Genomic DNA, 23,623 nt, shown 5'->3' with positions numbered 1-23,623 from the left:
CACAGTGATCTTCTGAAAGCAAGCCCAAACTCTAAGCAGACAATCACACTTCCACTGTTCTGATGTGACAGACTTGACAAAAAGATTACAGCTCAAAGCTATGTAATTATCTGTAAATTATCTAACCAGCTCAGCAACACACATAGAATATGGAGTATGGTGATTTTTCAAGTTCAAGTTTATTGTCATCTGACTGTACATTGTTATGAAGGTACCACAGCTCTGAGGGGCCGAAGGAGCGGGAGCAGCCCCCTCCTTCCGGAGAATCGCAAGATCGCTATTAATTCGGGACGCGGAAGTGAGAGACAATGCAACGGTTTTGACCATTGTTCTTAGAGGCACCTGTGTCATGTGCATGTCCCGGCTACATGACAACTACCACGGATATGGACACCCTCAGGCCATGTGGGGGTGGAGATTGCATCCCCCTACTTTGATGGACAGCTACAACTCTGCAAGTAAAGATAAAAGTGGACTGCAGGAGGCAGTACCCTAGCGATGCACCAGAGGAAATTGCTCGCTCAATGCTCCCGGGAGAGCTGGAAGCCACTCAATGCCACGTGTGCTCCTAACTCCTTTGCCTGGGGAGCGAGTGGCTGATAATACCAAGAAGGACTTCGAACTAACAACGGGGAAACCAACGCTCCCCTGATTTTAACGGAGTGGTCATAAAGACATGGGCAAGTTTTCTTTTCGTTTTCACCGATCCCTCTAAAACACGTGAAACCCAGCGATTCCTCTAAAGGCTAAAGTCTGCAGACTTCTGAATGACTTTTTATATTTCCAATGGACAAAAATATTATCCCCTAGACAACAGCCGAGATTACTTCTTAATGATGATTATGACTATACCCACGCTTTAGATTGCGTTTTGGGGATGTGCATTATCTGAATGTTTGCATTAACCTTACTTTTGTGCCCCTTTATAAATAAAAACGTTTGAAAATAGTGACATCAGACTTCAACGGACCTCTCTATCTTTGTTGGTAAGTTCTCCAGTTACGGGATTTCGTAACAGATGGGGGCTCATCCGGGATTTGACACCAAATTGGGAGGCCAGTGAATCGGACTTGTAAATCAAAAACTTGAATCTGGTTACGCAGATAGCCAGACGGGAAACCAGCAAAGATGGACGTGGGTGAATTTATGGAAAACCCGACGGTGGGGGCGCTAGAGGCGGCCACCAAATCAGACTTGTTAAATTTGGCGAAGGGGTTGAACCTCACAGAAGTGAGGTCGTCCATGAAAAAGCGGGAGGTACGAAGGGCCATAACTCAGTATTACGTTGGGAAGAATGTGTTTGAAGATGAAGTATTGGAAGATATCCCTGACAAAGTACCATCAAGTGGGACGGTTCAGTTAGAGGTAGAGAAATTAAAGTTGGAACATGAAATTAATTTAAAAGAGCTGGAAGCAGCTGAGAGAGAGAGAGAAAGGGAAAGACAGCATGAAATTCACCTAAAGAAGCTAGAAGCAGAAGAGAAAGAGAGAGAACGGGCCGAGAAAGAGGCAACATGACCGGGAAATTGAGAAGATGAAGAACGAGCGAAGAGATCAAGGGTTAGACCAAGCAGAGTGGTTTAATGTTAGTAGGGAGTTGAGATTGGTGCCCCCGTTCGAGGAGACAGATGTCGATAGTTATTTCTTGCTTTTTGAAAAGGTGGCAGTAAATCAAAAGTGGCCAAAAGAGCAGTGGGTGGCGTTGTTACAAAGTGTGTTAAAGGGGAAAGCCCAACGAGCATATGCGGCCTTGTCCCTGGAGGAGGGAGGAGTGGAGAATTATGATGAGGTAAAAAAGGTCATTCTCCGGACTTACGAATTGGTACCTGAGGCCTATAGACAAAAGTTTAGAAATTTAAGGAAAGGGTGGAATCAAACGTATACCGAGCTAGCCCATGAGAAGGGGGTGCTCTTGGACCGTTGGTGCACCGCGGAAAGAGTGGTCGAGGATTATGGGCGTCTCAGGGAGTTATTTTTGATTGAGGAATTTAAAAGTTGTGTTCCGGAGGAGATCCGGATGTATTTGAATGAGAAGCCGGATAAGTCCATTTCAGAATTTGCCAGGTTTGCGGACGAATATGTCCTAACCCACAAGACAAAGACTTCCTCGAATAAAGGTCCCCAGAGAGACCGTGGGAACGATCGAGAAAGTCCGACGAGTGAGGCAGAGGTCCCACCGGGAGCTAGCGGTAAAGTTGAGGGGGAAAGGCAAGACGGCCAGAGGGTTCCAGGTTTGACCTGTTTTAATTGTGGAAAGGAGGGGCGCATTGCATCTCGATGCTTTGCTCCGAGAAAGGAGATAGGAAGAGGGAAAGCCGCAGTCCCTATCGGGTGTGCCGTGGTAATCAGCAAATCGACCAGAGAGCCGAGAGTAGACAGAGTACGGGAGTTGTCTGTCACACGGAACCGTGTCTGTGATGGGGGGGGAGACACACCAGTTCCCGTACGAATCTGGAGGGATACGGGCGCTGAACTCTCCCTGGTTAGCCATAAGGTACTAGAATTTGGTCGGGAAACGGGCATGGTAAAGGTGGAAGGAATAAATAAAAGGATAGAAATGGTGCCCTTATATAAGGTCATTCTGGATTGTGAGCTGGTGTATGGATCAGTTGAAATGGGGGTGCCCTCAGATTTCCTGAGAGCTGACGTGGACATCCTGCTGGGGAACGACTTAGCAGGGGGTAAGGTTTGGTCAGGAATGCTGCCGACCTGGCGACCGGAGAGTGTGGTGGCCCCGTCCCTAGCGCCCAAGGACCATCTCACCGGTGCGGTCACTCGCAGCATGTCGAGAGAGACAGCTGTGAACGAGAGCAGTTTAAATCTGGCCAGTTTTGATTTGGCCGAGACGTCTTTGCTGACCCTGTGCCATGAGGGTTTAGAGGGTGGTAAGACGAAGAGTAGTAAAGTGAAAGGGCGTAAGGGAAAGGAGATAGATCTGCCCTTAGCGAAGAGAAAGGTCCTAAAGGTAGGAAATAAAGATGAGAAACAGATAAAGCTGTTAAAAGGTCCAGGGTTGGACATGGATGATCTGTCTAGTTTGGCAGAATTGTTTGAAGAACTTGAGAGTTCTAAAGGTGTTCCCGATAATGAGAGGAGGGCAGTCCTAGATGGAAAAGATACCCTTGCCTCGAAGGAGTCTGCTGAAAGGGCCGAGGAGGTTGTTTCAGCTCGCAGGGTTGCGCCTTCCCCGGGTGGGAGCTGCCCAGAGAGTAACTGGGAGGATCGGGGGAAGTTAGAATTTGAAAAAGGTACGGGTGTTGAAAGCCTGGAAGAGGCCAATGTCCCGTTTGAGTGTGTCCGAGATGGGGATGCACGAGGTGCTGAACCTGGTAACGGAGCTCAGAAGAAGTCTGAGGTATCTGATTCAGTGGAACGGGGCGGCCGTCCTTGTGGGTCAGATAGACTTGGTTCAGTGGGAAAAGGGTTAACCTTGGTAACTGGGGGAAGTGTGAGTTCCCCGGTGTTTGTACTCGAAGGTGAGTTCAAAGTTAACGCCGAATTTAAGAATGGGGGAGTGAGGATTGTTAGTGAAGGAAACGGAAAGTCTGTAGTTTCCAAATTGAAGGAAGAAATCTTAAACCTGGCAGATTGCTCACAGAGCGAGCCAGGGGATAGCGGGGCCCCCCACTCTATTGTTATGCCAGGATGGGGTGTGAAAAGGCTGCCTTCAACATGCTACTTGAGCGAAGAGTTCAAATCAAACACCAATAGCCTGAAGGGGACTGATAAAAGGGCCAGCCACCTGGGTAAAATTGAAGAATTGGGTGAAAAGGGTCTAAGTTTGGGGCATGGTGTTGCAAAAATAACCCCGATGAACGAGGCTGGCGGGAGTTCACCACAAAAAATTACTCAAGTTCCCCACAGGGGGGCTCGCCGAAAAAGAGGCGACGGTTAATGGAGATGCCCTTGTTAAACAGCCAAGCAGGTTGAAAGGGTTTACGCCAAAGCCTGTGAATAATAAAGACAGCCCATGTTGGAGACCTGCTGGCTACGTAGAACGACTGAAACGATCCGTGTTCGCATAAACTTTTGTAAACGCACCTAAAAGAAGGTCACCCCTCCTTAGTTTTGTTGTGTAAAAAAAATAATACTAAATAGATGGTTATTGAATTGAAGTCTGATGCTACAAGACTTTAGTATGGTATGCGACTTTAAGATATTAAAGAAAGGGGCACTGTAAGCGTTAACTATTTAGATACTGACTTGAATGTATAACAGTAGTATTCTGTGAAGAGAAAAAGTTTGGGTATGGTGTTAGAGTAAAAACCCTGTAAGACACTGTGCAACTCCGCTGTTTAGAGGGGAGGTGTTATGAAGGTACCACAGCTCTGAGGGGCCGAAGGAGCGGGAGCAGCCCCCTCCTTCTGGAGAATCGCAAGATCGCTATTAATTCGGGACTCGGAAGTGAGAGACAATGCAACGGTTTTGACCATTGTTCTTAGAGGCACCTGTGTCATGTGCATGTCCCGGCTACTACGTGACAACTACCATGGACATGAACACCCTCGGGCCATGTGGGGGTGGAGATTGCATCCCCCTACTTTGATGGACAGCTACAACTCTGCAAGTAAAGATAAAAGTGGACTGCAGGAGGCAGTACCGTAGCGATGCACCAGAGAAACTCGCTCGCTCAATGCTCCCGTGAGAGCTGGAAGCCACTCAATGCCACGTGTACTCCTATCTCCTTTGCCTGGGGAGCGAGTGGCTGATAATACCGAGAAGGACTTCGAACTAACAACGGGGAAACCAACGCTCCCCTGATTTTAACGGAGTGGTCATAAAGACACGGGCAAGTTTTCTTTTCGTTTTCACCGATCACTCTAAAACACATGAAACCCAACGATTCCTTGAAAGGCTAAAGTCTGCAGACTTCTGAATGACTTTTTATATTTCCAATGGACAAAAATATTATCCCCTAGACAACAGCCGAGATTACTTCTTAATGATGATTATAATAATACCCGCGCTTTAGATTGCGTTTTCGGGATGTGCATTATCTGAATGTTTGCATTAACCTTACTTTTGTGCCCCTTTATAAAAAAAAAACGTTTGAAAATAGTGACATCAGACTTCAACGGACCTCTCTATCTTTGCTGGTAAGTTCTCCAGTTACGGGATTTTGTAACAACATATATACAATCAAACAAAACAACGTTCCTCTGGGCAACAGGGTTGTCGTGATGGGAGATGTTAACTTCCACAATATTGATTGGCATCTCCCTAGAACAAGGAATTTAGATGGGATGGAGTTCAATAGGTGCGTTCAGGAAGGTTTTCTGATACAGTATGTAGATAAGCCTACAGGAGAGGCTGTACTTCATCTGGCATTTGGAAGTGAACCTGGTCAGGTGTCAGGTCTCTCAGTGGGAGAGCATTTTGGAGATAGTGATCACAATTCTATCTCCTTTATCATAGCATTGGTAAGGGATAGGAGCAGACAAGTCAGGAGAACATCTAATTGGAGTAAGGGAAATTATGAAGCTATCAGGCAGGAAGTTAGAAGCATAACTTAGGAGATGTTCTCAGGGAAATGTACGGCAGAAATGTAGCAAATGTTCAGGGGATACTTGCGTGGCGTTCTGCATAGGTACATTCCAATGAGACATAAAGAATGGTAGGGTACAGGAACTATGGTGTACAAAGGCAGTAGAAAATCTAGTCAAGAAGAAAAGAAAAGCTTACGAAAGGTTCACAAAACTAGGTATGACTTACAGTGCACTAAAAAGCTTGACCATACAGACATTAAGAAAGAGGATGTGCTGGAGCTTTTGGAAAGCATCAAGTTGGATAAGTCATCGGGACTGGACAAGATATACCCCAGGCTACTGTGGGAGGCGGGGGAGGAGATTGCTGAGCCTCTGCCAATGATATTTGCATCATCAATGGAGACGGGAGAGGTTCTGGAGGGTTGGAGAGTTGCAGATATTGTTCCCTTATTCAAGAAAGGGAGTAGAGATAGTGCAGGAAATTATAGATCAGTGAGTCTTACCTCAGCAGTTGGTTAGTTGATGGAGAAGATCCTGAGAAGCAGGACTTATAAACATTTGGAGAGGCCTAATATGATTAGGAACAGTCAGCATGGCTTTGTGAAAGGCAGGTCGTGCCTTATGAAACTGACTGAATTTTTTGAGGATGTGACTAAACACATTGATGAAGGTAGAGTAGTAGATATAGTGTATATGGATTTCAGGTACCCCTTGCAAGGCTTATTGAGAAAGTAAGAAGGAATAGATTTCTTAGGATTTGAAATGTAAACTAATAAATCATCCGCGTATAACAAAACCTTATGAAAGTTATCCCCTCTCCTAATACCCTGCACAGAATTAGAATCCCTAAGAGCAATAGCAAGTGGTTCTAAAGCCAAATTAAATAATAAAGGACTAAGGGGACAACCCTGACGGGTACCTCTATATAATCTAAAGTAAGGAAACTTTTGATTACTAGTTAAAACTGCAGCTACCAGGGCATGATAAATCAATTTAATCCAGGAAATAAATCCTGGACCAAAATTGAACCTCTTCAAAACTTGAAATAGATAAGGCCACTCCACCCTATCAAAGGCTTTCTCTGCATCCAAAGACACAATACATTCCGATTCTTTGGCTGAGGGGGAATAAATGATATTTTAAAATCTTCGAATATTAAAATATGAGTACCTATTTTTAACAAATCCTGTTTGATTGTTTGAGATAACATTAGACCATATAACCATATAACAATCACAGCACGGAAACAGGCCATCTTGGCCCTCCTAGTCCGTGCCGAACCCTTAATCTCACCTAGTCCCACCTACCCGCACTCAGCCCATAACCCTCCACTCCTTTCCTGTCCATATACCTATCCAATTTTACCTTAAATGACACAACTGAACTGGCCTCTACTACTTCTACAGGAAGCTCTTTCCACACAGCTATCACTCTTTGAGTAAAGAAATACCCCCTCATGTTTCCCTTAAACTTCTGCCCCCTAACTCTCAAATCATGTCCTCTAGTTTGAATCTCCCCTACTCTCAATGGAAACAGCCTGTTCACGTTAACCCTATCTATCCCTCTCAAAATTTTAAATACCTCGATCAAATCCCCCCTCAACCTTCTACGCTCCAATGAATAGAGACCTAACTTGTTCAACCTTTCTCTGTAACTTAATTGCTGAAACCCAGGTAACATCCTAGTAAATCGTCTCTGCACTCTCTCTAATTTATTGATATCTTTCCTATAATTCGGTGACCAGAACTGCACACAATATTCCAAATTTGGCCTTACCAATGCCTTGTACAACTTTAGCATTAATCCCAACTTCTGTACTCAATGCTTTGATTTATAAAGGCCAGCGTTCCAAAAGCCTTCTTCACCACCCTATCTACATGAGACTCCACTTTCAGGGAACTATGCACAGTTATTCCTAGATCTCTCTGTTCCTCTGCATTCCTCAATGCCCTACCATTTACTCTGTATGTTCTATTTGGATTATTCCTGCCAAAATGTAGAACCTCACACTTCTCAGCATTAAACTCCATCTGCCAACGTTCAGCCCATTCTTCTAACCGGCATAAATCTCCCTTCAAGCTTTGAAAATCCACCTCATTATCCACAACACCTCCTACCTTAGTATCATAGGCATACTTACTAATCCAATTTACCACCCCATCATCCAGATCATTTATGTATATTACAAACAACATTGGGCACAAAACAGATCCCTGAGGCACCCCGCTAGTCACCGGCCTCCATCCCGATAAACAATTATCCACCACTACTCTCTGGCATTTCCCATCTAGCCACTGTTGAATCCATTTTATTACTCCAGCATTAATACCTAACGACTGAACCTTCTTAACTAACCTTCCATGTGGAACTTTGTCAAAGGCTTTGCTGAAGTCCATATAGACTATATCCACTGCCTTACCCTCGTCAACATTCCTCGTAACTTCTTCAAAAAATTCAATTAGGTTTGTCAAACATGACCTTCCACGCACAAATCCATGCTGGCTACTTCTAATCAGATCCCGTCTATCCAGATAATTATAAATACTATCTCTAAGAATACTTTCCATTAATTTACCCACCACTGATGTCAAACTGACAGGTCTATAATTGCTAGGCTTCCTTCTAGAACCCTTTTTAAACAATGGAACCACATGAGCAATACGCCAATCCTCCGGCACAATCCCCGGAGATACAAGATAGTCTCAAGCTTATTTGCTAGAATGTTAGAGAGAATTTTAAAATCTACATTCAGTAAAGAATTAGGTCTATAGGATACACATTCCAGTGGGTCTTTTCTTTTTTTTGGAATCAATGAAAGTATTGCTTCATAAAAAGTTTTAGGAAGGTTCCCAGAGGACGTAGAATCAGTAAACGTCATCAGTTATCTATATTTATGGAATTTGGTACTTTTTCTGGATATAAACTTAATTTAAATAAAAGTGAATTATTTCCTATTAATAATTATTCTGATTATTATAATCAAATACCTTTTAATATTGCCAAAAACCATTTTACTTACCTTGGTATCAAAATTACAAAAAATTTTAAAGACCTATATAGGTATAGTTTCTTGCCTTTAGTTGAATATACTCAACAGGCGCTTTGTAAATCGTCACCTATGTCGATGTCATTGATAGGTCGAATAAATGCTATAAAAATGGTTATTCTACCAAAATTTTTATATATATTTCAAGCAGTTCCCTCTTTTGTTCCAAAAACATTTTTTGATAAAATAGATTCTCTGATTTTATCTTATGTTTGGAATAATAAAAGCTCTAGAGTGAATAAACTTTTATTGCAATAATCAAAAAAAGATGGAGGACTGGCTTTACCAAACTTTAGATTTTATTATTGGGCAATTAATATTCGTTATATTACTTTTTGGATTTATGATTTAGACGACCAAGATCGCCCTTCATGGTTACAGTTGGAGGAAAATTCAGTAATAGGGTATTCGTTAGCTTCTTTATTAGGAGCTCGTCTTCCCTTTTCGCTCTCCAGAATAGGTAGACAAGCTCTTAACCATATTGTTAAACATACTTTAAAAATTAGGTTTCAATTTTGTAGATTTTTTGAATTAAATGATTTTTTTACTTTCTAGTAATATTTATTCTAATTTCTTTTTTAAACCATCAACTTTGGATAAGGCTTTTTTAACATGGAAAATTAAGGGAATAAAAACTTTTTTAGATTTGTTTTTACAAGACTGTTTGATGTCTTTTTCACAGTTAATGGATAAATATGATATCTCTAATACACATTTTTTCAGGTATTTACAAGTTAGGAATTTCTTACGTGATTTTTTACCAAATTACCCCTTGGTCTGCTCTTCAAATTTGGCTTAGGTTATTTTTCAATTTAAACCTTTTCAAAAACGATTAATAGCTATCATTTATAAACAGTTAATGAATGCTCGCACATCGCCTAATGATAGGGTTCAACGCTCCTGGGAACTAAAACTTCAATGTTCACTCTCAGATGACCAATGGAGTAAAATATATTATTTAGTCAATAATTCATCTATCTGCGCATGCCATATCTTAATTCAGTTTAAGATAGTACATAGGGCCCATATGTCCAAAGATAAATTGGCGCAAATGTTTCCAAATATAAGCCCTATTTGTGACAGATGTAATGCAGAAATGGCTACTCTAACTTATATGTTTTGGTCATTTGTAAGTTTAATTTTTGGAGGGATGTGTTTGGAATATTATCTAAAGTTATAGATATGGATGTTCAACCTAATCCACTTACAGCAATTTTTGGGATTATTCCAGAGGAAGCAAGCAAAGTGTCTGCCTCCGCCCAACATGTGACGGCTTTTTCAACTTTACTGGCTGGGAGAGCTATTTTGCTCCACTGGAAAGAATCTAACCCACCTACTGTTTTCTATTGGCTCTCCTCCATTATGTCATGTCTAAGCTTGGAGAAAATTAGAAGCTGGATATTTGATACATCCTTTAATTTTGAACAAGTCTGGCGACCCTTTATTCAATATTTTCACATGATTTAATTTATTTTTATTTATTTATTTTTCTTTATTCTCTTTGGGGAAAATCCTTATCCATGAAGGTTCGGAGATGACTGGAAGGATGTGTTTTTTTGTCTCTCTTTTTTTTTCTAATTTTATCCTCAATTGGACTGCCCAATCTTTCTTTTTCTTTCTTTTTTTTCTGTTTCTTTTTTTTAATTTCAGTTTAGTTAGTGGGGGTTTTTCCTTATCAATAAAATTTCCAATCTTTTTTTTTGATTGTTATGAGGAGTTGTAGTTTTTTTTGACCATTGTATATATAACAACATAATATTTTACTTATTTGATTTTGATATTATATACTTTTTGTTTTTACTATTGTTGTTTATATGTCTTTTATATTATCTACTTGTTAAACTCCTTTTCCAATTTGTATATTGGAAATCAATAAAAAGATTGAAAAATGAAATGAAATGAGAAAGTAAGGGGGCATGAGATCCAAGGGGAACTTTAATTGTGGATCCAGAATTGGCTTGCCCACAGAAGGCAAAGAATGGTTGCAGACAGGAGGTTAGTGATCAGTAGTGTGCCTTAGGGATCTGTTCTGGAACCCCTTCGTGACTTTTATAAATGAACTGGATGAAGAAATGGAGGGATGGGTTAGTAAATTTGCTGATGACACAAAGGTTGGGGATCTTGTGGATAGTGTGGAGGGCTTTCAAAGGTTTCAGTGGGACAACTGGGCTGAGAAGTAGCTGATGGGAGTCCAACCCAGCTAAGTGTGAAGTGGTTCATTTTGGTAGGTTAAATATAATGGCAGAATATAGTATTAATGGTAAGACTCTTGGCAATGTGGAGGATCAGAGGGATCTTGGGGTTTGAGTCCATAGGATGCTCAAAGCTGCTGTGCAGGTTGACTCTGTGGTTAAGAAGGGGTACGGTGGATTGGTCTTCATCGATTGCGGGATTGAGTTCAAGAGCCGAGTATTGTTGCAGCTATATACTGTAGGACCCCGGTCAGACCCCACTTGGGAGTACTGTGCTCAGTTCTGGTCACCTCACTACAGGAAGAATGTGGAAACTATAAAAAGGGTGCAGAAAGGATGTTGCCTGGATTAGGGAGCATGCCTTATGAGAATAGGTTGAGTGATGGAGGACGAGAGGTGACCTGATAGAGGTGTATAAGATGATGAGAGGCATTAATCATGTGGATAGTCAGAAGCTTTTTCCCAGGGCTGAAATGGCTAACACAAGAGGGCACAATTTTAAGGTGCCTGGAAGCAGGTGCAGAGGAGATGTCAGGGGTAAGTGTTATTTTTACGCAGAGTGGTAAGTACATGGAATGGATTGCCGGTGATGGTGGCAGAGGCAGATACAATAGGGTCTCGTGAGAGACTCTTGGATAGATACACGGAGCTTAAAAAATAGAGGGCTATGGGTAACCCTAGGTAATAACTAAAGTAAATACATGTTTGGCACAGCATTGTGGACAGAAGGGCCTGTATTGTGCTGTAGGTTTTCAATGTTTCTACTTTCTATGTTTCAAAATGCACACATAAAACAAAATATTACCATAAATTAATTAATAATATATAATTCAAAAATGCATTAAGTGTACAGAATTAATTTGTTAATTTCATTTTTATTTTAGAGATAATGCATGTTAACAGGCCCTTCTCTTCCTATTAAATCTGCACCACAGAATTGCATTCATGTGGCCAATGAACCTAGTAACACATGGACCTTTGGAAACCGGAGGAAAACCACATTCTTGGGGGAGAACGTAGAAACTCCTTACAGACAATGGTGGGAATTGAACCTGGATCCTTAGCACTGTCATAGCATCATACTAACCGCTGCACTATAATGCCACCTGGAGAAATGTGTATAGGCAAGTAACTTGAATTATGATTTTGAATTGAAGTGAAAGAAATTCAAAGAGATAGGTGAGAAAAGTTAATGTAGTCTTAAAACTAAAGTCACACCATCTGACATGATGCTGGGAAGCATGTTGTCACACAGGAGCTGTGGAGACTGAAGCACCCTCCCCAAAAATCTATTGAGGAAAGTGTTAATTAAAAATTACAAAAATCTATCAATTTCAATTTTGTTACTCAGATGGTATCCCAAACCAGGAAAATGAAGTCTTGATATAAATCAGCCTTGTTCTAAATAAATAATGGACTCAACAGGTTCAGAAGTCACCCACTAACAGTAAAAGAGCAAGCTGCACTGAAATCTGCATGGCATTGTGTAAGGTCCTAGTCTGCTCCATTGGGGGAAGTAAAAGGTCGACATGGTGCAAATCCAATTCAAGTTCAAGTTTAATTGTCACTAGACAACGGGGTGACCCGTTGGGGCACCCTTTGAGAGAAGGGTAGTGCAGTCTGATGTGACCCGAATGAACATTAAATTTTACTGAATGCTATTGTTATCAGTTTGCTTTGGAAATTGAAGAAGAAAACCTCAGTCTATAAAAGAAGAAGGACGTTAGCAAGGTAAATATAGCTCATCCTCGTTTAACGAAGGACACTTGTGATGGCATCATTTCTGGTTGATCCATCACCCTTGTGCCTTTGTTGTCATTCTGAAGACATGCAGCCCTTTCATTCGCTCTCTCTTCATCTCTTCTGCTGTTTGTTTGTCTCTGATCCTGGAGAAGTGCATTTCTCAGCTCCTTTGCCTCTTCCTCTCTCCTCCTTCTGTGACTGTTGTCATTCTGGAGTCGTGCATACCTCTCCTCCTCTGTCTCTTCTTCTCTCACCTTCTCTGTCGTGACTCTTTGATCCTGGAGTCGTGTGGCCCTGGCCTCATCCGATTCTTGTTCTCTTCCTCTCCTTGCCGCTTCCGGACAACGTTTGGTGTCACCTCTTCATCATCATGTCCCCCTTCTCTTTCCACGCGGCATAATTAGGCTGACCATACTTTTTTTGACCCTAATGCTGGATAGAAGATATGAAGCAGTAACACCAAAGCCTCCAGGAAGCTGATTATTCTTGATGATGCGGTTGGCGCTCTCCTAAATGGACGTGATATAGTCACCGCTGTCCTTTGACTGCAGCAAAGGGTTTGATGGGTGTCTCAAAGTACGTCATTACAATAAGATTTAATTATCTTATTGATGGGTGGCAGTTAGATCTGTCACAATTCTGCACATGCTGATGGTGATTAGCAGAATGTGACCGCTCGAAATAGAACTGCCCTGCCCTTTTGCTCCGGTTGGTGTTGCTGCTGTGAGCATCGTGAGTCGCTTCTGAGGCTGGCCGTGCGCATGCGTCGTGGTGTAGCATCGCAGTTTCCATCATGGCTGACATCGGTTCCCGGGTATAAGTGGGGCTGTCGATTTTGGCAAGAGAGCAATTTTATATGAATACATAACCCTGAATTTTGCCTGCATTCTGTAAGTTAGTGCATTTTAAGTCGACTTAGCCAAAAATAGTGCCGCTGTAATGCATCGTTTGTTCTAATTGGAGGTCATAAACAGACAAACAGAGCATTTAAGTTTTAGTAGTGTATAGATTCAACCATACACAAGTAAACAGCTAAACAAAACAGTGTTCCTTTGATATCAAAGTGCACAATATAGTCACACGCAGCACTCAGCAAATATAGTAATGATAGCACCTACAGTCACGAAATAATATTAGCACAAGTCCCTGAGTAGCATGGCCTGAAGACTGATGGTGCATGGGGTATTGTCTTGGAGCCATGCAGCAGTTCGTCATCACCTGCAGATGAAGGCAAATCAGCTTGTCTCACACTGGCTGCAGTAAAGGATGGAAGGCTGCTTGGGAAAGAGGTGACTGTGAGGAAATTTATAAAGTGGGGCGACATACAGTCAATGGGGCATGGGAAGATGGAATCAATCTGGGCCTTTCATCAAAACAGAATTACCAAGCCCACTGCATACACACTTTAAGGCAGCATCTTCCCAGATCTAACCCCTTGATTCCTCCCCATGTCGAAGAGATCTTTGGGGGTGGGTGGGATGTGCCCCAAAGAAGGTGGCTTACATCACTAAGCATCAGGACATGCCTTCTTCTTGTAACTATGACCAGGGAGGAAGCATAGGAGCTTGAAGTCCCACACTCAATAATTCAGAGATAGCTTCTTCCCATCCACCATTAGATTTCAGAATAGTCCATGAACACGACCGTTATAGAACATAAAACATTACAGCACAATACAGGCCCATCAGCCCACAACGCTGTGCCAACCTTTCAACTTCCTCTAAGATCTAATCCTTCCCTCCCACATAGTGCTTCAGTTTTACGTCATGTGCCTATCAAAGTCTCCTAAATGTCTTAATGTACATATCCACAGCACGTTCCATGCACCCACCACTCTTTGTAAAGCACCTACCTCTGACATCCTCCCTATACTTTTTTGCAATTGTGTTAAAATTATGCCCCCAGTATTAGCTGTATCTGTCCTGTGAAAAGTCTCTAGCTGTCCACTTCACCTATGCCTCTTACCATGTTGTAATCTCTATTAAGTCACCTCTCCTCATCCTTATTCCTTTAGTTATTCCCTATTTTAGCACTATTTTTTCAATTAATTTTTTATATTTGTATTGGTTCTACAAAATGACAAATTTCACACCATACAAGGCAATGATAATAATCTAATTCTGAATTCAAATAGATGGCTCTGACAGTTTTACGATAAATATTAAAACGGCTTTTAATGGGGTTGAAAGGGAAAATAAAGCAACCATGATTGAATAGCGGAGCAGACTTGACAGGCCAAATGGCCTAGTTCTGCCCCCATAGTCATAGAGCTCTACAGCAGAGAAACAGGCCCTTCAGCCCATCTAGTCTGTGCTGAACTGTTATTCTGCCTAGACACATCCTCCCACTGGACCATAGGCCTCCATATCCCTCCTATCCATGTACTTATCCAAATTTCTATTAATTGTTGAAATTGAACCCTCATCCACCACCATCTGAATGAAGAAGTTCCCTCACAGGTTCCCCCTAAATATTTCAGCTTTCCCTATAATTCAAAGTGATGATGGTGCTAAATGGAGACTCTTTTGCTTGCAAATCCTACCTTTGATTTACTGTCCCACACTATAACACCTCCAAATCTTTGCATTGTTTCACCTTATCTCTTATGGTCAAGTAGTCTAGAGTAGATACTTACTTGTTAAGGTTGACATCCTTCCCTTGCTCATGCGCTTCAATCAGTTCTTTCAGGATATCAGCAATTGTCATCATCATCCGCTCAGCATGGCTGAACTCCACTAGAGAAGATTTAAAAGGATTATTTACATTCCTGTTAGAAAACGTCGCTGACACAGAGAAACTTCTGTGTAACATTACTGTAAGCAGATTGTCCTAGATGAAAAGTTAAATGATTAGCTTTATTGGTCTCGTTGAAACACACAGTGAAAGCGCATCGCTTGCAGCAACAACCAACACAGTCTGTGGACATGAAAGGGACAGTCCATAAGTGTCACCATGATTCCAGTGCCTAAAAAAATTGCCCCCAATTTATCTATCCTAACCCATACAGTATGGCTTTGAAATGTGGGAGAAAACTGGAGCATCCAGATAAACCCACACGGTCATGGCGAGAAGGTACAAACCCCTAATAATCAATGGCATTCATACAGACTCCTCATGACCGTACGGGTTTCCTCCAGGTGCTCCAATAGATCTCAACCAGGGAGACCATTAGCCATAGGAACAAAACTAGGCCATTTAACCCATTGAGTCTGCTTCGCCAATCGATCACGGCTGATTCATTTTGACTCTGAGTTGGTGAACTGGACAGCATTCGGGGATTCATCTTCGAGTCTGAATGAACACAGCTGTCACTGACTTCATTAAAATCTTCCCTCTGACAACCACAACAGGTAGGATTTCCCAGTGGCCACCCACTTTAATTCAAATTGCCATTCCCATTCTGACATCTCAGTCTATGACCTCCTCTAGTGCCATTCTCAGGTTAAAGGAACACCACCTTATATTCCATCTGGGTAGCCTCCAACCTGATGGCATGAGCCTAGATTTCTCGAAGATCCAGTTATGTTCCCCCACCCTTCACCAATCCCATCTCCCTCTCTCACCTTATCCCCTTATCTGCCTATTACATCCCCCGGTACTCCTCCCCTTTTCCTTTTTCCCATGGCCCTCTATACTCTTCTACCAGATTCCCCCTTCTCTAGCCCTGTATCTCTTTCGTCAATCAACTTCCCAGCTCTTTACTTCACCCCTCCCCTTCCTATTTCAGTTATCACCTTGTGCGTCTTCCTCCCCTCCCCCCACTTTTGACTCTGACTCCTCACCCCCTTTTTCTCAGTCCCAATGAAGGGTCTTGGCCCGAAACATTGACTGTACTCTTTTTCATAGATGCTGCCTGGCCTGCTGAGTTTCTCCAGCATTTTGTGTGTGTTACTTGGATGTCCAGCATCTACAGATGTTCTCTTGTTTGTAATTGGACTAACTTTTGCCTAGTTGATTATGAAATTTCTTCAGCCAGAGATGGGTGAATCTGTAGACTGTGTTGGCACAGAGAGCTGTGGAGGCCAAGGCATTCATTTGTTGAGTTTAAGGCATGGACTGGTAGTTTCTTGATTGGAAAGGGGATTAAGGGGAGATGAGGAAGAATGGGCTTAGAGAAAAAAAGACATGAACATCATTGTTACTTATTCAGCATCCCTAATTCCCCCCAAACCAAGGAGATAGTTAAGAAATAATCACATGTAAGAATTCAGTGAACCAGATTTGTTTTAGACCATTAGATATAGAAGATTTCGGTCAATGACTGATTGAATCTACTCAACCAATCAATTAACCCCTTTCTTCCTCCTTCTCCCCTTAACTCCCTTTCTAATCAAGAAACTATCAATCCCTGCCTTAAATACAACCAATAAATGATTTGGCCTCCACAGCTCTTTGTGCCAACAAATTCCAGATTCATCCCTCTCCAGCTGAAGAAATTCCTCCTCATCTCAGTTTTAAAAGACATGTCCCTTTGTACGTGTGACAAATAAGCAGTAGAGACTACCTCAGTATTTAAGACAAGGTTGGTTAGATTTTTGCATGGTAGGGGAATGAAGGGTTATGGGGGAAAGGCAGGCAGATGGAGATGAGTCCATGGTCAAATCAGCCATGATCTTGTTGAATGGTGGAAAAGGCTCCACAGGCCAGATGGCCTACTCCTGCTCGCATTTCATATGCAAATAAAGGTAATCTAATATTTAATCTTCTATTGCAAGGCAGATGCCCCAATCCTGGAATTTTAGATATCTGATATTACAGTTGCCATCAATAACATTGGTTTTCCCTCCCTAAATTCACAGCTGTATCTAATTCGCTGGGTGGGGGAAAGTACATCTTGAGTTGGCAAAGTCCATGTGTTAAATCAGCCAGGAGACCAGATATCAAAGCAGAAAAAAATTTCACACCAAACTGAAGGGAGAGTGCAACACACACAAAATGCTTCAGGAACTCAGCAAGTTAGGTAGCATCAATGGAAATGAATAAACAGTCAACTCTTCAGGCTGAGATCCTTCATCAGGATGGGAAAGGAAGAGGGTTAAAATAGAATAAGAAGGTGGGGGGAAGGGAGTACAAGCCTGAATGTGATAGGTGAAGCCAGGTGAGTGGAAGGTAAGTGGGATCAAATACCAGTTGGAAATTGATGGGTGAAAAGGTAAAGGGCTAAAAAAGTAATCTGAAAGGAGATGAGAGATGGTCTTTTGATTAAATTATGGAAATTAGGAGTGATAGGAAGGCTATATAATTTTTTTCAGTTTTTTTTAATTTGGACAGTCATGCAGGTAAGGTATAGTCGGGCTTCTATGAGATAGAGAATGGGACCTCACAAGGCAGTACTTGTAGCCCTTATTATTTAATATTATGATTAAAAGATACTTTCTCTGTGATAGGTACTGGGGTGGGTAAATCACTTTTTGCAGATGTTGGAGTATTATGGATTAGAGATAGGAATTTCTATTTAACTGTATATAGGGTGCAATTCAAACTAATAAGGTTGAACAATGGGCAAATAGACGAGGTTTTAAGCTTTCAGTAGCTAAAACACAAGTTAGGTGTTTTACAAAGAGGATCAATAGACCAGTATTTAATTTGAAATCATATTATCAAACTCTTGAAGAAGTAAGATGTTTTGGCATGTGGTTGGATAAAAAGCTGATAGGGAAGCACCATATCAGGAAGATAATTGACAAATGTAAAGGAGCTTTAAATATCCTCAGGTCCATGTCGGCATTCTTGGGGTGCTACATGAAAATCTTAGCTGACCATTTATATTTGTTTAATTAGGTCTGAATTTGATTATGACTGTGTGGCTTATAGATCAGCGTCATCTTCAAATTTAAAATATCTGGATGTGATACAAGCACAGGCTTTAAGATTGTGTTGTGGTGCAGTTAAGGTTGTCTATTTTGGTTGAAATGGGCAATTACCCTTACAGTTGTGGAGGCTGAAGCTGTTGTGAACATACTGTATTAACTTGAGGAGGCAGAGGAATGACCACCCTGATAAGAGTGTGTTGGAAGACTGTTGGGAACATCACAAGAAGAGTGTTTTTTAGTTTTGGGTGGCTGGGGTTTTTTAAAATCATGCTAGAAATATGGGTTTACTGGATTATGCAAACATTGGTTTTCCCACTGTAGCTTCTTCAGTAACCCCACCGTAGTTTCTCAAATAACTTCAGCTGATTTTAGGTTGCATGATTTAATAGTCCTAGGATCATGAGGTGCCTGAGAGTCAGTTAGCTTATCAATATATTATGGAAAATTATTGCGATATGTTAACCATTTAACATATGCTCTAACACTTATCACTTATCCCTGTTAAGGTGGCTGGAAGATGGGGTGAAGACAGATATAGGAGAAATGGAGATGTGGATGAGGACAGCTTCAATACTGGAGAAAGGGAAACTATACTTTTGAAGAAGGAGGACATCACCGATGTTTTGGAAAGGACAACCTCATCACGGATGCGGCGGGGGAACTGAAAAAAGGGGTGTTGGGACTCCCCTCCCTGCCTAACTCTCTCCTGCCCTCTGGTTCAGCCCCGATCCCCAGTCCATGCAATAGACCAACTGTACTCTAAACTCCAGTGTGTGTTTCAGACACTTGCCCATCTTTGCAACCCCTGACCCTATGCTCCAATCCATCTTGTAACCCCACACCCTCCTACCTCCGCCCATCTGGCCCCTTACACCTTTATATCCCCTCCCGGATCCTCTGTCTTGGTCCATCTCTGTAACTCTTCCCCAATCATCTCTCCTGGTCCATCTCTACACCCCTTTCCCGGTTTATCTCTGTGCCTCAGAGACGCATCCGGATCCCAACCCCCGTCACAACTAACCTTTCCTCCGAGGTTTCCCCATGCCTGCTTTAGATTCTAGCCCATCTATCGTAAACTAGGTCATTTTGCGGCACTGTCGTAAGGAAGTCGCAAATCAGCTGCGGGAGCCGAGGCGACGCGACTGCGGATCACGTGTCCGCACTTCGGGCAAGTTCGGGCGGGTTCGGGCGGGGCCATAGGAGCTACGGAAATTAATACAAACACCAGGAAATCTGCAGATGCTGGAAATCCAAACAACACACACAAAATGCTGGTGGAACACAGCAGGCCAGGCAGCATCTATAGGGAGAAGCACTGTCGATGTTTCGGGCCCAGACCCTTCCTGTGTTACGGAAACTAATGAGCAGCTGAGGTTCGGGACAGGATCTTCCTTCGGCATTGGAAAGGAAGAGGATGCACGCCGGAATAAAGAACGTTGGGCGGGGAGAGGGTTGGCTGGGAAGGGAAGGAAAGGTGGAGGAGAAGAGAAGCTAGAAGGTGATAGGTGAAGCCAGGTGGATAGGAAAGGTAAAGGGCTGGAGAGGAGACAAAGACAAGATCGCGGAAAGGATACGAGTCTGTAGAACCGAGTCTGGGTGAGTACGTAGATGAAGAGTCGGAGGGCAGAGAGCAGTGAGAGAGGGTCAGAATTCCCGTCGAAGAGTTAATCATATTCAGGGTAGACATCCCCTGAAGATACTTCGTAGTGGAATCTTAACATTAGAAAGTCTGCATATGCTGGAAATCCAGACACAGAGGCAGACGGACGGGCGCAGACAGACGAAAAAAAGAATGCTGGAGGAACTCAGCAAGTCAGGCAGTATGAATAAACAGTTTACATTTTGGACCAAGACCCTTCTTCAGGACTGAAAAGGAAAGGAGTAAAACGCCTGAATATAAAGGGTCGGGAAGGGTAAGAAAGATAGCTAGAAGGGGAGGAATGAAGCCAGGTGGTAGCAAATCTTGAGCAACCCACACAAAATGCTGCAGGTCAGGCAACATCTATGGAAGGGAATAAATAGTCGACATTTCGGTCCGAGACTCTTCAACGGGGTGGAATTTTATTTGCATCATGCAGAATTTTTGCACACTACTTTCAAATACAACTTATGAATACGACCTTAAACGTTTTAGCAACACACACAAAATGCTGATGGAACGCAGCAGGCCAGGCAGCATCAATAGGCAGAAGTACAATCAACATTTTGGGCCGAGACCCTTCATCAGGACTAACTGAAAGAAGAGATAGTAAGAGATTTGAAAGTGGGAGGTGGAGTGGAGATCCAAAATGATAGGAGAAGACAGGAGGGGTTGGGATGAAGCTAAGAGCTGGATAGGTGATTGGCAAAAGTGATACAGAGCTAGAGAAGGGAAAGGATCCCGGGACAGGAGGCCTAGGGAGAAAGAAAGGGGGAGGGGAGCACCAGAGGGAGATGGAGTGCAGGCAAGGAGTGATTGTGAGAGGGACAGAGAGAGAAAAAAAGGGGGAAATAATAAATAAATAAAAGGATGGGGTAAGAAGGGGAGGGGGTCATTAACAGAAGTTAGAGAAATCAAAGATCATGCCATCAGGTTGGAGGCTACCAGACGGAATATCAGGTGTTGTTCCTCCAACCTGAGTGTGGCTTCATCTTGACAGTAGAGAAGGCCATGGATAGACATATCAGAATGGGAAAGGGACGTGGAATTAAAATGTGTGGCAACTGGGAGATCCTGCTTTCTCTGGCGGACAGAGCGTAGGTGTTCAGCGAAACGGTCTCTGAGGCTGTGTCGGGGAGCACCAGACACAACAGGTGAAGTGTCACCTCACCTGGAAGGACTGTCTGGGGCCCTGAATGGTGGTGAGGGAGGAAGTGTAAGGGCAGGTGTAGCACTTGTTCCACTTACAAGGGTATGTGCTAGGAGGGAGATCAGTGGGAAGGGATGGGGGAGACGAATGGACAAGGGAGTCGCATAGGGAGTGATCCCTGTGGAAAGCAGAAAGGGGGGGGGGGGGAAGGGAAAGATGCACTTGGTGGTGGTGGAAGTTACAGAGAATTATATGTTGGACCTGGAGGTTGGTGGGGTGGTAGGTGAGGACAATGCCAATCCTATCCCTAGTGGGGTGGCGGGAGGATGGGGTGAGAGCAGATGTGTGTGAAATGGGAGAGATGCGTTTGAGGGCAGAGTTGATGGTGGAGGAAGCCCCTTTGTTTAAAAAAGGAAGACATCTCCTTTGTCCTGGAATGAAAAGCCTCATCCTGAGAGCAGATGCAGCGGAGATGGAGGAATTGCGAGATGGGGGGGGGCATTTTTGCAAGAGACAGGGTGGGAAGAGGAATAGTCCAGGTAGCTGTGAGTGTCCGTAGGCTTATGGTAGATATCAGTAGATAAGCCGTCTCCAGAGACAGAAAAATCAAGAAAGGGGAGGGAGGTGTCGGGGAAATGGACCATGGTCAATTTGAGGGCAGGGTGAAAATTGGAAGCAAAGGTAATGAAGTCAACGAGCTCAGCATGCGTGCAGGAGGCAGCGCCAGCGCAGTCGTCGATGTAGCGAAGGAAAAGTGGGGGACGGATACCCATATAGGATTGGAACATGGACTGTTCCACAAAGCCAACAAAGAGGCAGGCATAGCTGGGACCCATACAGGTGACCATGGCTACACCTTTGGTTTGGAGGAAGTGGGAGGCAGCCAAAGGAGAAATAATTAAGAGTAAGGACTAATTCCGCTAGACGGAGGAGAGTGGTGGTAGAGGGGAACTGGTTGGGTCTGGAATCCAAAAAGAAGCGGAGAGCTTTGAGCCCTTCCTGGTGGGGGATGGAGGTATATAGGGACTGGACATCCATGATGAAAGTAAGATGATGGGGGCCAGGGAACTTAAAATCATTGAAAAATGCAAAGCGTGAGAAGTGTCACGAACATAGGTGGGGATGGATTGAACAAGGGGGGATAAAACAGTGTCAAGGTATGCAGAAATGAGTTCGGTGGGGTAGGAGCAAGCTGAGTCAATGTTCTCCCTCCCCCTGGCATTACACTTCCTCCCTCACCACCATTCATGGTCCCAGACAGTCCTTTCAGGTGAGGTGACACTTCTCCTGTGAGTCAGCTGGTGTGATGTACTGCGTCCAGTGCTCCCAGTGTGGCCTTTTATATATCGGTGAGACCCAATGCAGACTGCGAGACCGTTTCGCTGAATACCTATGCTCGGTCCGCCAGAGAATGCAGGATCTCCCAGTGGCCACACATTTTAATTCCACGTCCCATTCCCATTCTGATATGTCTATCCATGGCCTCCTCTTCTGTCAAGTTGAAGCCACACTCAGGTTGGAGGAACAACAATTTATATTCTGTCTGGCCATCAGGCATGAACATTGATTTCTCTAACTTCCATTAATGCCCCCCTCCCCTTCTTAACCCATCCCTTATTTATTATTTACCCCTTTTTTCTTTTTTCTCTCTTTGCCCCTCTCACTATCACTCCTTGCCTGTTCTCCATCTCCCTTTGGTGCTCCCCTCCCCCTTTCTTTCTCCATAGGCCTCCAGTCCCATGATCCTCCCCCTTCCCCAGCTCTGTATCCCTTTTGCCAAACACCTTTCCAGCTCTTAGCTTCATCCCACCCCCTCCAGTCTTCTCCTATTATTTCGGATCTCCCCCTCCCACTTTCAAAATTCTTACTATCTCTTCTTTCAGTTAGTCCTGCCGAAGGGTCTCGGCCCGAAATGTCGACAGTGCTTCTTCCTATAGATGCTGCCTGGCCTGCTGCGTTCCACCAGCATTTTGTGTGTGTTGCTTGAATTTCCAGCATCTGCAGATTTCCTTGTGTTTGCATCAAATATTTTAGCCTGTCCATCAATGTACATGGCTTTTCAGATTCAGATGTGTTTATCACATGTACGTCGAAACATACAGTGAGTTGTGTTGTTTGAACGCACCCAAGAATGTGCTGGAGGCAACCTGCAAATATTGCAATATATTCTGGTGCCAATATTACATCTTGCTGCAGGGAGCAATGAGGGATCTTGTCAAATGCCTTACTGAAATCCTTGTAGATAATGTCCACTGCCTTATTCTCGTAAATCATTTTTGTCACCTGAAAAAAATCAAGTTTGTGAGACAGACTTGCTCTGTAAAAATCAATATTGACTATATTCTTTCAAGTGAATCCTCTTAACAGCTTCCCAGTACTGATGTTTAAATGAGGGGTGTTGTATCAGTTGAATTGCAGGGTGTCTGCACTGCTTTAACCATGAAGATTCAGTGTCCAACTGTACAGAGTCTGTGTTATGATTTTAAATGAGCTTCAGGGTGTCAAAAGTTTATGTTGTTAGAAAATGCTGCATTTGACATAATACCCATTTCTA

General features: G+C 43.1%; 1 protein-coding gene across 4 annotated transcripts in view; it reads right to left on the bottom strand.

Annotated features, from left to right (window-relative positions):
• elp3 (elongator acetyltransferase complex subunit 3) overlaps positions 1–19,408 on the bottom strand; it is a 130,490-nt gene extending 111,082 nt beyond the window's left edge. The window contains exons 1-2 of one of the 4 annotated variants that reach the window (XM_059982101.1): positions 19,302–19,408; positions 15,103–15,202 (exon numbers count right to left, since the gene is read on the bottom strand). In XM_059982101.1, coding sequence (XP_059838084.1) covers positions 15,103–15,202; positions 19,302–19,323 — 122 coding nt within the window. In that variant the 5' untranslated portion in view covers positions 19,324–19,408. Of the gene's footprint in view, positions 1–15,102; positions 15,203–15,924; positions 16,185–18,874; positions 19,237–19,301 lie in introns of those variants that run through there. The other 3 variants (XM_059982102.1, XM_059982103.1, XM_059982104.1) reach the window with 3 other exon arrangements.
• Between the last annotated feature and the right edge of the window lie 4,215 nt (positions 19,409–23,623).

Source organism: Hypanus sabinus, chromosome 10 (genome assembly GCF_030144855.1).
Source record: "Hypanus sabinus isolate sHypSab1 chromosome 10, sHypSab1.hap1, whole genome shotgun sequence".
Lineage (NCBI taxonomy): Eukaryota > Metazoa > Chordata > Chondrichthyes > Myliobatiformes > Dasyatidae > Hypanus > Hypanus sabinus.
Note: the sequence above shows the minus strand (reverse complement) of the source record. Positions and strands in the feature narration are given on the sequence as shown.